Below are 14,217 nucleotides of genomic sequence, written 5' to 3'. Positions count from 1 at the left end.
TGAATTAATGAAATTATCCAGACGGATGATTAAGGCAAAATATGTTTTTACTCGATTTAAACGATCTGTGATGTCAAATTTAGAAATGTAAGAGCCGTATTATACTAAAAAAATATCATCATATATTTAAGACGATTCTTATTACCTTTTTTTTTCGTTTTATCCCGAAATTATTTCAAAAATTTAAAGTAAACCTGACTTTTTTTTTTACGAAACTAAAATTTTATCAGTTTTTTTCCATTAATATGGATGGATTATTTATTTATTATTTTTATAAAGATTTTTTGGATATGTTTCGAAGTTTAGTAAATTACTAAATGATCAAATCTTGAAATGGAATATAAAGTAAAAAAACTAGTTTAAATATAAATTGTTCAATATGAATTTAATCAATAAAAATATTTGGTCAAGCGCAACAGTTATTAATTTAAATCTGGGTCTATAGTTGAAGTTATATATCCATTAAGTTTTCGCTAGCTAAAATTGTATTTAACAATTATCAATTATCAAATACCTGTATAAATGGTATTGTTTATTTAAGGAAATAGTTTATTTAGGGCGTGAATCTCTTAGTATTTAGTATTAACGTATTTTCTTTACCTATAACTATTCGAAGAAGTATTTAAATATAGAAATTAGTTATTAATATTCATGTTCAACTATATGTAGCCGTAATTGTATTAAATGTTTACTTTTTTTCTTGATTTTTATTTAGCGAGGGAAAATTGGTATCGTTACCCCTCAGATCAGCTAATTATGCCAATTCGAATTTCTCCTGAAATATTCAACATCGGGCTGAATTTAAGCGAAAATGATTTAAATAATTATGATAATAATCGTTTTGGACCAGCATCTACAGAAGTTAGCGATTCAAAAAAATTAAAAAGAGCATTGAGCGATTTTAAAGAAATCGGATATGACTTCATTTGCGTTCCTGTTAACCAAATGGTAAAAGATAATAATGACACCAACTTTTTTAGTTCTAAACCAAAATTTCTAGGACATTATGAAATCAGTGGAAGCGATTGGAATACTGGTATTATTGGCCGGTTCCCTGCGGAAGGGCACTCAAACCTTAATGAGGCCAGAAAATTACTTGATTGGTGCGATTTTATTGGTTATCATGCGGTTATTATTTCAATTGATAAACTTTCAATACACTTCTTATCTATGATTTCTTCTTTTATTGGACTTCCCTCTACTGGTGTTCAAATTTGGATAGAAATAGAAATCAATGAAAACAATTCAATTGATGAACAATGGAGTGAATGGCAGATTACAAACACAATAATAAATGCGTCACCAAATACAAAAATAGGGCTTTCATTAAAAATTGATAGCAATTTATCTAGAATTTCAATAGAAGATTATTCTCGTTTTTTTGGAGAGCCTATAAAGTGCATGTTCATAAATTATGATTTTTCGAATCAAAGCATTCAAGCTCGTCAATTTCAGAAGTACTCAAACACTCTATGAGAGCTAAAGTACCTATTTCAATTTACTTTAATGATAATATTAGTTCTAATGTTAAACCAATAATTAAGAACTCATACAACAATATTGTAAAGTTTATAAAAAGTTTTCCTCCATTATCCAACAAACAAAAATATGAATATAATTACATTGATGTTCTTCAAATGCCACTCCAACCTTTATCGAATAATCTAAAAAGTATTGAATATGAAGTTTTTGAAAGAGATAACATAAAATATGAAAAGTATTTTCATGCAGTTAAGTTATTTTTATCTGAAAATAATATAAAATCTGAAGAAATAAAAGTTTTGATAGTTGGGTCAGGAAGGGGAGGGTTGATTAAAAGTGCATTTAATGCATTCAGTTATATAGGTATCAATTCATTTAAGATTATGTGTGTGGAAAAAAATAGGAATGCGGTTTTAACGCTGAAAGCAAAGATGAATTATAAAGATAATGCAAATTGGGAAAAGGTAGACATAATTAATTCAGACATTAGAACCGTGCAATTGGATGACAAATATGATTTGATTATTTCTGAGCTAATTGGCTCCTTTGGAGATAATGAACTTTCTCCTGAATGCTTAATTTTTGCTCAACGATTTTTAAAACCTAGTGGAACAATGATTCCTCAACGCTACACGTCATATTTAGAGCCTATATCTTGTAGAAAGGTTTGGAATAATGCAGTTTCGTATTTGAAATCAAAGACTTTGGAAATACCATTTGTCTCAAGACTAAAATCACATTATAAAATATCATTGGAAGGGCCTAAAGAAGTATTCTCATTTCATCATCCCACGGAAATTAATCAAGAAATTATGGAAAGCAAAATTTTCACTACTATTGAATTCACATCAAGAGCTGAATCCACCCTTCACGGTTTTCTAGGTTACTTTAAGTGCGATCTCTACAACGAAGTTGGCTTTTCAACTTTACCTTCTGATCTTACTAATAATCCCATAAGTTGGTTCGAGTTTTTTATTCCTATCAGCAACCCTATATTACTAAAAAAATTTGACAAACTAACATTTAACATCTGGAGAAAATCAAATAAGGATAGAGTATGGTATGAATGGCTTGTTACAGAACCTTCAACTAGCTTTATACATAATTTAAATGGTAGAGCGTATAATATGCACTTATAGAAGAAAAATTAAAATTTGTATCTGCTATAGTTTATTAGATTATGAAATAAAATGATGTGATTTAAAGCGTTTGTTGAATGACTCATGCTCATGAGTCTCAATAACTAATTTTCCTCTTTTATTTAGCGATTTGCTCTTTATTTTACCGCTTAATTTCGCATCTATCTTTGAATCAGAGCCTAATTCTTTTCTCTTCTTTATCTTCCTCTTAATAGAATTACGATCTGATTTTTTTTCCAGACGCGTCATTTCAGATCTTTTCAGAAGTCTTCCTTGAGGTTTTATTTCTTGTGGGGCTAGCCTTGTGTTGTTCGAAATAATTACTGGAATAGAATCTTCAGTCTTAAGCGCTGGAGTGTTTTCATTTAAAATAGAATCCCTAAGAATTGGTAAATTTGTAGCATAATACTGATTTGACAGGTTATCTAATTTACACATTATTTCAGTAAAGAGCCCTGAAAGTTGTTTTTTTTCATCAGAGTGCTCGTCGTTTATATTACCAATTATTTGTTCTTCATATTTTTTTGAGTAAATTTCTGCTAAGCTTAGTTTTGACTTTTCGGTCTGTATTTCTGTACCTTCATTTTTATTTTCTCTATCAAATTCCTTTAGCAATTCGATTTTTGGTTTCACGTCATCGAACAAATCATTTAATATCCTTTGCCTAACGATACTCTCTAAATATGGATTAATATCTTCTACTTTAGATTTGTCGTTTGAAATTATTTCATTACTTAGTCCATCAATATATTTTACTGAATTATTTGTACTTGAAAATTGAGGTACTTCTAAATGTATGTCAAGCAAGCTATTTTTTTCTCTATCTGTTATTGAAGTTTCACCTAATTTATACCATTCTTTCTCTTTAATAATGTTTGCTTCAAATTCATCTATTATCATATCCATTTTACTTTTATCCCGACTTAATTTAGACATATGATCTAATTTCGTATTAGGAAATTGCGTGTTATTGATCAAGTTTTCACTTATTTTGTTTTTATTCAAGACTATTTCGGACTCAGATGGACTAAAATCATCTATTTCGTAATCTTTTAAAGAGTTTTCAATAACAGATTCATCAGTACTTTTAGTATCTAAGAAAAAATCGTCATATTTTAAATTATAGGCATCATCAACTCCACTAGGATCACTGAAGTCAGAAATATCGCTTTCACTGTATTCGAAGTTCGTATTTTGAACTCCTTCATCGACAAATTTAACCATTTCATCGTAATCAAAAAAATCAATATTTTCAATGCCTTGAATTGAAGATTTATTATTATTTAAAGCTTGCTCACTACTTTTAGTTTGATCTATAAATTTTTTTGAATTTTTTTTAGTGATATTTTCTTTATCACCAAATAGCAAAGCTTTCTTAAAAGTTTTATTTAAGTAGGTTATACTGTTTGAGTTATATAGGTCAAATTCAACCTTTTTGATAATATTCTCAATATTAAAGTTAAGTTTTTTCAGTTCCGGTCTAAGAATTAATTCAAATGAGTTCCAGAGAGAAGAATTATCAATTTCAAATTTGTTAATCAAACCATCTATCAATGCCTTTTTATCTAAATCCGTAATTACAATTTTGAAAATAGAAAAAATTATTTTTTTCATTTTGCTGCTTTCATGGCTAATTTCTTGTAAATTAACTGGCCCATTTTCAAAAAATTTTAAAAAAAGATTAATTTCCTCCATTATTTGAAAAATTCGAGTACCTGTATTTTTTGACTTAGAATTTACGCTAAATCTACCTTTTTATACAAAAAAATAGTAGCGCCAAAAATATTATGATTAGATAAAATGGTGAAAAAAAAAAAATCTGATGTAAAACTAAAAAAAGCAGCGGAGAAGAGGGAAAAACAACTTTTTAAGTCGCAGAATAAGCACTTGAAAGAGCTTAAACGAGATGGTATAGATGATATAGTTAAAACTGTGGAAGGTTTTGACCTAAATTCCGGAGGTGATGATCTTGAGATTCAATGCAGTATTATTCAATCAGAAAGGCCAAGTCCAAGAATCTCTTCTTCATACAATATTCACCCAATATCTGGAGAAGTAATTATTTTTGGCGGTGAGTACTATGATGGAAAGGAGGTTAAGTGCTTTCATGACCTATATAAATGGAATATTGATAAAGATGAATGGAAGCAAGTTGTAATAGGTAATATTAAATCATCAAACAATTATTCTGGCGGTCCTAAACCCAGGTGTTCTCACCAGGCAGTTATCTTTAATGAGTGCTTATATATTCATGGTGGAGAGTATTCTACTGAAAATCAGTTTTACCACTTTAGAGATTTATGGCGGCTTAATTTAAAGAACTATTCATGGCAGGAAGTTAAGACTACAGGGCTCAGTCCTACTCCAAGGAGTGGCCATAGAATGGTTGTTTGGAGACATTACTTTGTAGTTTTTGGAGGATTCCATGATACAATAAGAGAGACACGATACTTTAACGATATCCATGTTTTTGATACAAAAACATTACATTGGGTCAGAATTGATTCATCGAAATATGAAACTTGCCCATCACCAAGGAGTGGCGTTCAAATGGTTCTCTGCCCAAACAGTGATCGCATTTTCATTTATGGAGGATATTCAAAAATTAAAGATAACTCAAAAAATTCTGTTGGGAAAACTCACTCTGATAGTTGGTTTATTGATATGAAGCCATTTTTAAATCAAGGACTTCCAATCTGGGAAAGGGTATCCAAGAAAGGGAATCCGCCATCTGCAAGATCTGGTTCCACGATTATTGGATATAAAAATCAATGCATAATTTTTGGTGGTGTATTTGATCATGATGATGAGCTCGGGTTGAATCTCAATTCTACTTTTTATAATGATTTATATGTGTTTGAAGTGAATAATAAAAGGTGGTACGAAATTGAGCTTTCCAAAAATAAAATTAAACAGGAATTTTTTGGCGATAATCAGCCTAATGCAAACTCAAATTTCGCAGACATTGGCACCCACAAGAAAGATGAGGCAAGAAATATAAATAATACAAAGGATATTGATTTATCTGATAAGCATTTAAGAGTTAAAGGGAAATTATCAAAGTTTGGTTTAGAACAGCAAAACTCTTTAAATAGTAACCTGCCCAATGATGAGTTAGGAGAAAGAAAAGTAAGTAATTCTGAAATAAACTTTGAAAATAAATCAATTGACTTGCCACTTCCAAGAATTAATTGTGGAATGTTTTTGAGAGGAAATATTATTTATATTTATGGCGGATTATTTGAATCAGGTAAAAGGAATATTACATTAGACGATTGTTGGTGTTTTAACATTTTGAAAAAAGACGAATGGGTATGCGTGCTCCCATTAAGTGTAAAATCACAAGAATGGGCTGATTCCGACTCTGACACAGAGAGTAATATATCTTCAGAATGTTTTAGCTCATCGAATGAAAGTTGTTATTTAGGGGAAGAAAGCGATTTTAGTGAACAGGAATACGAGTTAAGCGAGAACGAACAAAACGAATTATCTAGAAAAACTATTGAAGACGTTATAAAAAAATATCAATTAGATGATTCAAACAAAACCCCATTTGTTAATGAATCAATACGCGAATTTTTCATGCGCACAAAGACATATTGGTTGAATTTGATTATGAAAGAAGAAATGGGGGGGATTTCTGATGGAAAGGATTTATCAAGGAGGGCTTTTATGATGGCAAGAGAAAGGGTTGACCAAATTAAAACTTATATTAATTTAGTTAGTAAATTCGAAAATAGCCAGACTAAGTATGAAAATTAGTTAATGTTTTCAACTTAATGTTTATGTTTTATAGTTTACTGAAAGATATGTTTGAATATTGAAAAGTTGTTGAATTCTTGATTCAATTGTAATAGGTCCTGTATCCAACATGTATTTTTTGTAGTATTATCATCTTTATCATCAGTTTCAGGGATTTCTATCAGCGAATTAGCCATTGCCAATTATTATTTTATTTAAACTTACGAAGAGAACAGTCAGATAGGCTATATCCAACCAAACATTCGCAATTTAGCTGATTATTAATTCCTTCTCCACCAATATTATCAATCGTGCATTTTGATCCATTTTTGCAATAACTTAATACAAATGCATTAGATGTGAGTTCTTCGCAAGATTTTGCTGCAAAAGTCCTAAGTATAAAATGTACTATTAAAAATGCGAATAACACTATTCTCATAATTTCGCATGTAATAAATTAGAATTATGGCGCACAAATAAATTCTTGAGAAATAAATATTTTCATCTCGCTTATCTGCGATGTTAGATTAAGTCAAAATTGCGTAAATTAAATGCAAAATTTTACAGAAGTATACAGCTGCTCTTCCGTCCAAAACCCAACTGAGTGGGGATTGCCGGATAGCTCAATTGAGGAAATACTGCAGATTATTTATATTATGACAAAACTTTGCAAATCTCAGCTTTATTCATACTCTTGGTATTGCTACAATCATCTTATTACCACTCTTGATCAATTTATTGAAAACTCAGAGGGAAACGTTCAATATTGCCATTATAGGGGAGATAGTTCTGTGGATACAAGTAAAAAAAGGAAAAACTTGATTAAACAATTTAATGAATTTGATAGTCTTTCAGAAAAAGTTCAACATTTGCGCTTTCAAGATGCAAGACAATCTCATTGGGATAACAATAAATTTTCAAAGCATTTACATTGGTTGGGAGAAATAGTGGAAACAAAAATCCAAACTAGGGATTGGATACAGACAAACTATGTTGGCTGCCTTTCTTGGTCTGAAAGGTTATTAAATCGAATGGAAAAATCAATTATGGTTGTTCCTGATGTAAATCAGTGTGTTGGGCATGCATTTGCGTTTGCATTTCTTCAACAAGTTGTAGTAGAACCATCTGTGAAATATGAAGCTAAACTACAGAATCTTTTGGACAAAATAAAAAATACCTATACAATTGAAACTAAGTTTGGACAAGCAGTTGGATACAAATTTCAAATTATTAAAAAATTAAGTGATAATAAGGAGAAATTGAATTCCCTTAAGGCAATTAAGAGATTACTACCAACAGTTGGTAAATACATTATTAAATTAACCAGGCTACAAAGAATGGGAACAATTTGGTGTAACTCTATTTTATCAATTTCAGTTGGGAACACTAGAAAGTTCCTAAATGGATTATTGCCATTGATAAACAATTTGATTATTAGTCTCTCAAATAAATTGTACATTCTGGGGCAATTTACTAAATTAATGGATGATAGTGTAAGTTTGACTACTTTTGGAAAGTATGTTAAAGGTAAACTTATACATCCTAATTTTTTGAAAGTTTTTGAAGATCTTTATGAACTACTTAATGCAAGTTGGAGAATTGTTACGATTGCTTCCATTTTAGTTCCTTCTTCAAAAATAGAATTATCAAATATAGTAGAACACAAATATGGTACAACGTTAGAAGCTTTGAGACGTGATATTTTGAATCGAAAAAGTGAATCCCACGCATTTGAGTGGCCATCCAATCTAGATCAAGAGACTTCTAATTACTTCAATGGAGAAAGGAATTCGCTTTTAATTTCTTTGTTTGATACATTGGATGAATATTGGAGTACATGCGCGACATTACATCCCTTATTACACAAACTTTGTGTTATAGCCGGCAGAATTCGTGATATATTGACTCTTTTGGATCTTCCAACTGCAAGCCCTGTTTCTTGGAAAAGATTTGTTCCAGTTAATAATTTTTCCGGAACAAATTCAGGTATTTCATCATTCACACATGCAACGAGAGCAATTGTTGAGGGCACTCTTGGATATCCTTCTAATTACTCTATTGAGTGGGACTTCGTGAATTATCAACAGTCTAGATTATGCGGTATAGATGCAGCCTCTTCATTTATTACTGGGGATGTAAATAAAACAGTGGAAAAAATTTCGATTGAAAGCAATGAAAGCAGCAAAAATCCAATTATACACTCAAATACTCCTTTATGCGGAGTTTGTGCATTGCCTGTTTCTACTGAATCCACTGTTAATACACATTATTTTGATTTAGATGAGTTTAGATATACGTCTAAATCAACACTAGTACGTGGGAGGTGGTATCACAAAACTTGCTTAGAACTGTTAAATTCTGAATCAGAACGCGAAAACCATTCTTTATTTGTGCTGCCGAAAATAAATATTCCTCAAATAATATAGTATATTGCTAGTTCCATGTATCAAAAAGCTAGTGTTTGATTAGTACTCATTCCAAAGTATTGCAGTAGATAATCACCATAATTATATATTTTGTTGTCTATTAAGAAAAATAAACTTTGCAATGAATTCCAAAGAACGACTGTAGTGTCATATAGTCTATAGCTTTCTGAAAGGTTATAAATAGCAAACATTACTCTTAATATAACAATAATAATTAATACTGTAGATAGCGTCTTTATTATTGGAGTTACAAATAGTCTGATAATTATTCGTAAAATAAAAAACGTCAGTAAAATTCTTTCCGCAACAGCAAACATCCCGGCTGAAACCATTAAAAGATATCTGATCTCGTTTGAAGATTCAAACGACACATATAATGATCTTCCGAAGCTTTCTAAGTCTAAGCTATTTTTAATTATATTAATCTGGAAAAATGATCGCATGTAAGGGTGGTTTGGAATGCAATCCTTTATGTTCCCACTTGCGCCCAACAAATAATTACTGCTGTTATAATTAAATACATTATTTTCAATTTGACAACCAATGAGCAGAGACTGGCAATATATATCCATTGCCACAATCAAGCTCAACAAAATCCAGCGAAAGCTTATTTTCATTTTTAATTTGAATAGAAAAATAATAATAATCAGCGCGTTCAGTATTAAAAAAAAAAAAAAAAGAGGGAGAATTCCTAATATTTCAAATATCTAAAACCTGAAATACCTAACACCACTTTTAATATCATTGTTATTTGAATTTATAAGGCTTCCAACGACTGACTTCTTTATGTTTTTGGTATCCTGCTTGTTTTTTCTTTTTAAATCACGCATTTCTCTCTTAGCTTGTTTTACTGCTTGTTTTCTGTTCCTTCGATCCTCAGGAGTTTCATCTTTTTTTCTTAAGGGCAGAGATGCAACAATTGGTGCTTTTAAATTATCGTGTTGATTATGGCTGAACTCTTCGTTCTCAAAAAAAAAATTTTGTCGAGTTGGCGTTGGGCATTTTGTTTGGCCTTTCAAGTTTAAACTTGAATAATAGCTTAATATATCTACTTTTTTTGGCTTATTAATGACTTCAAAACTAGCTTGGGAAAAGCTCTCACTTATTTTTTCAATGCTCTCAAAGTCTGAAATATCAGAAAGTGTTGCTTCAGATGAATTATCACAGATTTCAGTACTTTCTAATATAGAGATAATTTTTTCTACTTGGGCTTTATCAAGTGGCATACCAATCTCACCGTAACTTTTCTCCGGTTTGCTCTTAGCAGAATTTCTAATCTTAACTTGATTAATATATCTATCCAAAATATGTTCATATTCCGAAACATCCAACTTTTTCTTAAATTCAATTAAACTAGATTCGTTTGTATCTTCATTCAAGGCAGCGATATTATCATTGTATTCATTTAATACATTCTCAAGTAAGTCATTATCGTTTTCATTATTGTAATTTTCTTCGGAAAAAACAGATGAACTATCAAAGTTTTGAGTCATCAATTCTGATTGATCAAATTCACTATTTAATCTTTGGATATCATCTTTGAGGCTTGACTTTAATTTTCCTCCTCCCCATAGTATATCATTCATGTCAATATTCTGATCAAGTTCGCACTTATTCTTTAGACCAGTCATGTCCAATATAAAATCATCATTAAGTTCTTCAAAATCATCCGGCTCTTCTAAGCAATTTACAAGTTCAACTAACTCAGATACAAAATCGCCTTTATGAATTTCTATCTCTGAATTGGAGAGTATTGAAGTTGAGTTAAACAATAAAGACTTTGGGTCAAGATTTGTTTTATGTTTAAGAGTTGAATTTATGTAATTACCATCTTTTTTAATTGTACAAAGATGTTGTTCATAATCATACCCATCGTCCGGGAAGTAGTTATCTTTAAAAACATCCGTGTCTAAGTCGTTATTTGTTTTATTTTTTTGCACAGACCTTTCACTCCCAAGATTCTTTCGTTCTAAATTTATATCGTCAAGTTCATCATGGAAATATACATTTCCAATTATTTTTCTTATTCCTTGTTTTTCATCATTAGTAAACTCTCGATTAGAAACAGGAGCCCATCTTGGAGATGACCCATCTACTCCATTCGCTGATGGAAGAAGTCTGAGTTTTACTACGTTTTTATTGTTTCTTTTACCCATTGAAAAAGAGAAAATAATTTCAAAATTGACATCCGCGCCATAATTTTTTTTTAACCTATAAAAGAGATAAACATAAAGATTCTAAACAAAAGGCTTAATGATGAGACGCTTATTATCAATGAGGGTGCAGATGAATAATTCTATATAACTCGGAACAAAATAGGCGAATATTATTTATTAGGGTATAACTATAGTAATAGTGTCGTATAATACATAGAATTCTTATGGTTTATGTTTGGAACTAAATATTGCTGGCGCGTATAATTATGTGGATTAAATTATAATTTTATATAACTTTCAGGGTAACGGAAAACAAATAAAATGAAGTGTGAATACTCTTGGTAAAATGGACACAAGGAATGAAGAGTATGCTGAATTTAAAAAGCTAAGACAAAATGTCAAGCAACTACAGGATGAGTTGCAAAAACGCATTTCTGCAGAGGCAGAGCTTGAAAGTGAAGTGAAAAGATTGCATGAAGAAACTATTCCATTATCTGCTGCAAGAGCACTAACTCATGTAGCACTTTGCAAGGGAAGGGCTCTCGAAATCTTATCTGGAATGACGAGTTCTAACTCTGTTAACACATCAAATTTAAGGTGGGCGTTTAGGAGTCTATATAAATTTGCATTCGGAGATATTGCATACGCAAAAAAGATTGGTGAGGATAGGTCTGCGCAATACCACTATAATGAAACCCAACTTCGCTTATTTCGTCAGGAACAATTGCTTCTACTGGCAGAAAATGAAAGGTTATCTTCGCAAATCAAAAATTTGCAACTTGAGCTAGCTCAAAACTATAAGGCAACAAAATTAGAAAAGATAGTAAACAAGCCGTCAAAGAGAAGAAGCCAAACACAACCCAGATCAGGAACCAATAATGAACCGATTAGAGAAAATGAAGCTGATAGTGTTTCGAACAGCGAACTAGAAACAGAATCAGATTCAGAGTCTGAAACAAGTAGTTGTATTGCACTAAATGTCGAACTCGTAACAAGGCATCTATGGAGTTTAATTCACTGTATGCACTCAGCATTCCAGAGGCGAAAGCTGTTGGCATTCATTACATGGAGGCTAACAACCAATAGATCGTCGCATCAAATATCTGATGGGGCTCCAAATTCGAGTTCATTTACAAATGACCAAGGTATACATGAGACTTCAGGATCAATGAATATAAACCGCTTTTTCGAACTTCTTCAAAGAAGATATCGTACAATGCTTCTTGCAAGAGGGTTTTGGAGGATTTGGAGCTCTTGTTATTCTCCTTTATTCAAACGAAAAACTAATTGCGGTGTAGTTCGTGGCCCCGGGATGTCATCATTTAGGCCAATAAATCATGGTGGCCTAATGCATAATGACTCAGCATATAAGACAATTGGTGGGCTTGAGGATGTTGCTTATGTTACAATTCAGGGTTCAGGAGCTTCGATTAGCAGTAGTTCAACTTCGTTTGCAACCCAACCTCATTATCTTGCAAACTTGCCTAGTTTTTCTAAAATAACGTATGCTCCTAGGAACACGTACTTCGAGACGAAAGATTTACCACCATTTCCAAAGCCAAGGGAGGGAATTAAGTCTCAACAACATTCTTTAGAGCAAAATAAGAGCATCCCACCATATTTTAGACCGTTCGATAAACCAAATAACTATATCAACGAAATAAACTGTTCTTCTGATTTGATTAATAATAGTCTGCATCCCAGTTCAACGGGAACTAGTGATATTAATGCTGCAAGAACAGAACTTATTTCCCTGCTTGAGCCAAGAATAACAAATAATCCATTGGGACTTATAAATGAGGGAAATATTAGTCAATTCCAATCTGGTCCAATGGATAACATTTCAACAAAACTAAAGTACTTGGATATTTTAACTGAGGCTATAGATGAATAAATATTCCTAAAGTATTAATTTAAACATATATTATTTAAGAATTAAGTAGTTTGCAACTGTAAATTTAGCATATACAAAATTTACTTCCGGAAAAATAGAAAAAAAACTTTAGTAAAGATCATTTCTTAAATTCTTGTTAAATTCAATCATTATAGTAAAATTAATTATTAATTTCAAATTATGTTAGCAATAGATTCTTAAGTTTGGAAAAATTATATATCTTCCTATTTGAAGTATGAGCATAGTTTGTCTTTTTCTTAGATTCTGCATTGGAATCAATGCAAAAATTATGATTCCCAATTGCCATGTAGTTTGGAGGAGTAAGTACAACAACAATTGCTGACAAATTATCCAGAGCCTGTCTTTGAAGTGCTGCGGAGACAAGTTTTTCAGCAGCTAGATTTGGATCATTGTTTTCAATTAATGCTCTTCTAATAAGACTTATTGCTTCTTGATCCCTAAACGATTCAAATATTCCATCGCATGCAATTAAAAGAAACTCGTCTTCACGGGTGATATTGTGAACATAAATTTCAGGAGTAGAACTTAAACCTTGTAATTTCATTCCACTGTACATATCCCAATTCCCAAATGCCCTTGAAACCGCAAGATTTCCAGAAAGATAGCCTTCATCATCAAATGTTCCACCTTCGTTTTTTACTCTTTCTCTTTCTTCTAAATTACTTTTTATTCTGTGGTCCTTGGTTAGCGAATATGCGCGTCCGCATTTACAAAGAATTGCTCGGCTATCGCCAAGATTAGCAACGCATATTGTAGACGAAGTAATACAACACACAATTGCGGTCGATCCACTTGATATATATTTAATATTTTGTCCTTTTAAAGAAGACTCTAAGTTTATATTTAGTCCCTGCTTCTGATCCATAATTTCAAATTCTTTCATAATTTGCTCGTTATTGGAATTAAAATAATGTTTTTTAATTTGGTTTTCAGTTAAATAAAATGAATCAACCAATGAATTTATAGTATTTTGAATTGTTTCATCATATTTAAGTTGGTTAAAAGCAAGAGAAAAGTTTTTGTGAAGGTGACTTTTTAAATAGTCAACAGTAAATTCGCCATTATGACCGTCATAAATCCCAAAGAATGAAACTATTGGCTTTTTAATTTGAGTTAATTCTCCATTTAAAACATCTAATGATAAAAATGTTCTGTCTTCCATATAACTTCTTGTCCCTTTAGTCTCATAATATCCGCAATTAAGATTGATTGATTGCGGATCACGTTTTTCAGTTTGAAGCTTTCTACCAGCAGTTAATTTCATTTTTATATTTTCATCCTTAAAATGATCGTATACTGCATATAGATAAATAAACTTATATTTGTTATTTAGAAATAATGCTGACTCAGAGTTAAAG

The 14,217-nt window shown here is 31.1% G+C and overlaps 9 protein-coding genes across 9 annotated transcripts; 4 read left to right on the top strand and 5 right to left on the bottom strand.

Moving 5' to 3' along the window:
- Window positions 1-1,472: 1,472 nt before the first annotated feature.
- Window positions 1,473-2,621, top strand: Chro.70401 (protein methyltransferase-related). The annotated part of the gene is made up of 1 exon (XM_663138.1): window positions 1,473-2,621. One exon carries the CDS (start codon window positions 1,473-1,475, stop codon window positions 2,619-2,621), a length of 1,149 nt encoding a protein of 382 aa, XP_668230.1.
- A 39-nt stretch (window positions 2,622-2,660) lies between these two features.
- Chro.70400 (At5g66540/K1F13_21) lies at window positions 2,661-4,316 on the bottom strand. Its single annotated transcript, XM_663137.1, has 1 exon — window positions 2,661-4,316. The coding sequence occupies one exon, from the start codon at window positions 4,314-4,316 to the stop codon at window positions 2,661-2,663; it is 1,656 nt and encodes a 551-aa protein (XP_668229.1).
- A 105-nt stretch (window positions 4,317-4,421) lies between these two features.
- On the top strand, window positions 4,422-6,383 carry Chro.70399 (Kelch repeats protein family). Its single annotated transcript, XM_663136.1, has 1 exon — window positions 4,422-6,383. The coding sequence occupies one exon, from the start codon at window positions 4,422-4,424 to the stop codon at window positions 6,381-6,383; it is 1,962 nt and encodes a 653-aa protein (XP_668228.1).
- A 190-nt stretch (window positions 6,384-6,573) lies between these two features.
- Chro.70398 (hypothetical protein) lies at window positions 6,574-6,801 on the bottom strand. Its single annotated transcript, XM_663135.1, has 1 exon — window positions 6,574-6,801. One exon carries the CDS (start codon window positions 6,799-6,801, stop codon window positions 6,574-6,576), a length of 228 nt encoding a protein of 75 aa, XP_668227.1.
- A 112-nt stretch (window positions 6,802-6,913) lies between these two features.
- On the top strand, window positions 6,914-8,788 carry Chro.70397 (hypothetical protein). The annotated part of the gene is made up of 1 exon (XM_663134.1): window positions 6,914-8,788. One exon carries the CDS (start codon window positions 6,914-6,916, stop codon window positions 8,786-8,788), a length of 1,875 nt encoding a protein of 624 aa, XP_668226.1.
- Window positions 8,789-8,808: 20 nt separating this feature from the next.
- On the bottom strand, window positions 8,809-9,405 carry Chro.70396 (hypothetical protein). Its single annotated transcript, XM_663133.1, has 1 exon — window positions 8,809-9,405. One exon carries the CDS (start codon window positions 9,403-9,405, stop codon window positions 8,809-8,811), a length of 597 nt encoding a protein of 198 aa, XP_668225.1.
- Window positions 9,406-9,495: 90 nt separating this feature from the next.
- On the bottom strand, window positions 9,496-10,944 carry Chro.70395 (hypothetical protein). The annotated part of the gene is made up of 1 exon (XM_663132.1): window positions 9,496-10,944. One exon carries the CDS (start codon window positions 10,942-10,944, stop codon window positions 9,496-9,498), a length of 1,449 nt encoding a protein of 482 aa, XP_668224.1.
- A 346-nt stretch (window positions 10,945-11,290) lies between these two features.
- Chro.70394 (hypothetical protein) lies at window positions 11,291-12,838 on the top strand. The annotated part of the gene is made up of 1 exon (XM_663131.1): window positions 11,291-12,838. The coding sequence occupies one exon, from the start codon at window positions 11,291-11,293 to the stop codon at window positions 12,836-12,838; it is 1,548 nt and encodes a 515-aa protein (XP_668223.1).
- A 178-nt stretch (window positions 12,839-13,016) lies between these two features.
- Chro.70393 (protein phosphatase 2C) lies at window positions 13,017-14,123 on the bottom strand. The annotated part of the gene is made up of 1 exon (XM_663130.1): window positions 13,017-14,123. One exon carries the CDS (start codon window positions 14,121-14,123, stop codon window positions 13,017-13,019), a length of 1,107 nt encoding a protein of 368 aa, XP_668222.1.
- Between the last annotated feature and the right edge of the window lie 94 nt (window positions 14,124-14,217).

Source organism: Cryptosporidium hominis (genome assembly GCF_000006425.1).
Source record: "Cryptosporidium hominis TU502 chromosome 7 CHRO017090, whole genome shotgun sequence".
Taxonomy (NCBI): domain Eukaryota; phylum Apicomplexa; class Conoidasida; order Eucoccidiorida; family Cryptosporidiidae; genus Cryptosporidium; species Cryptosporidium hominis.
The sequence above is the reverse complement of the archived record's forward strand: the minus strand, read 5'-3'. Positions and strand labels throughout refer to the sequence as shown.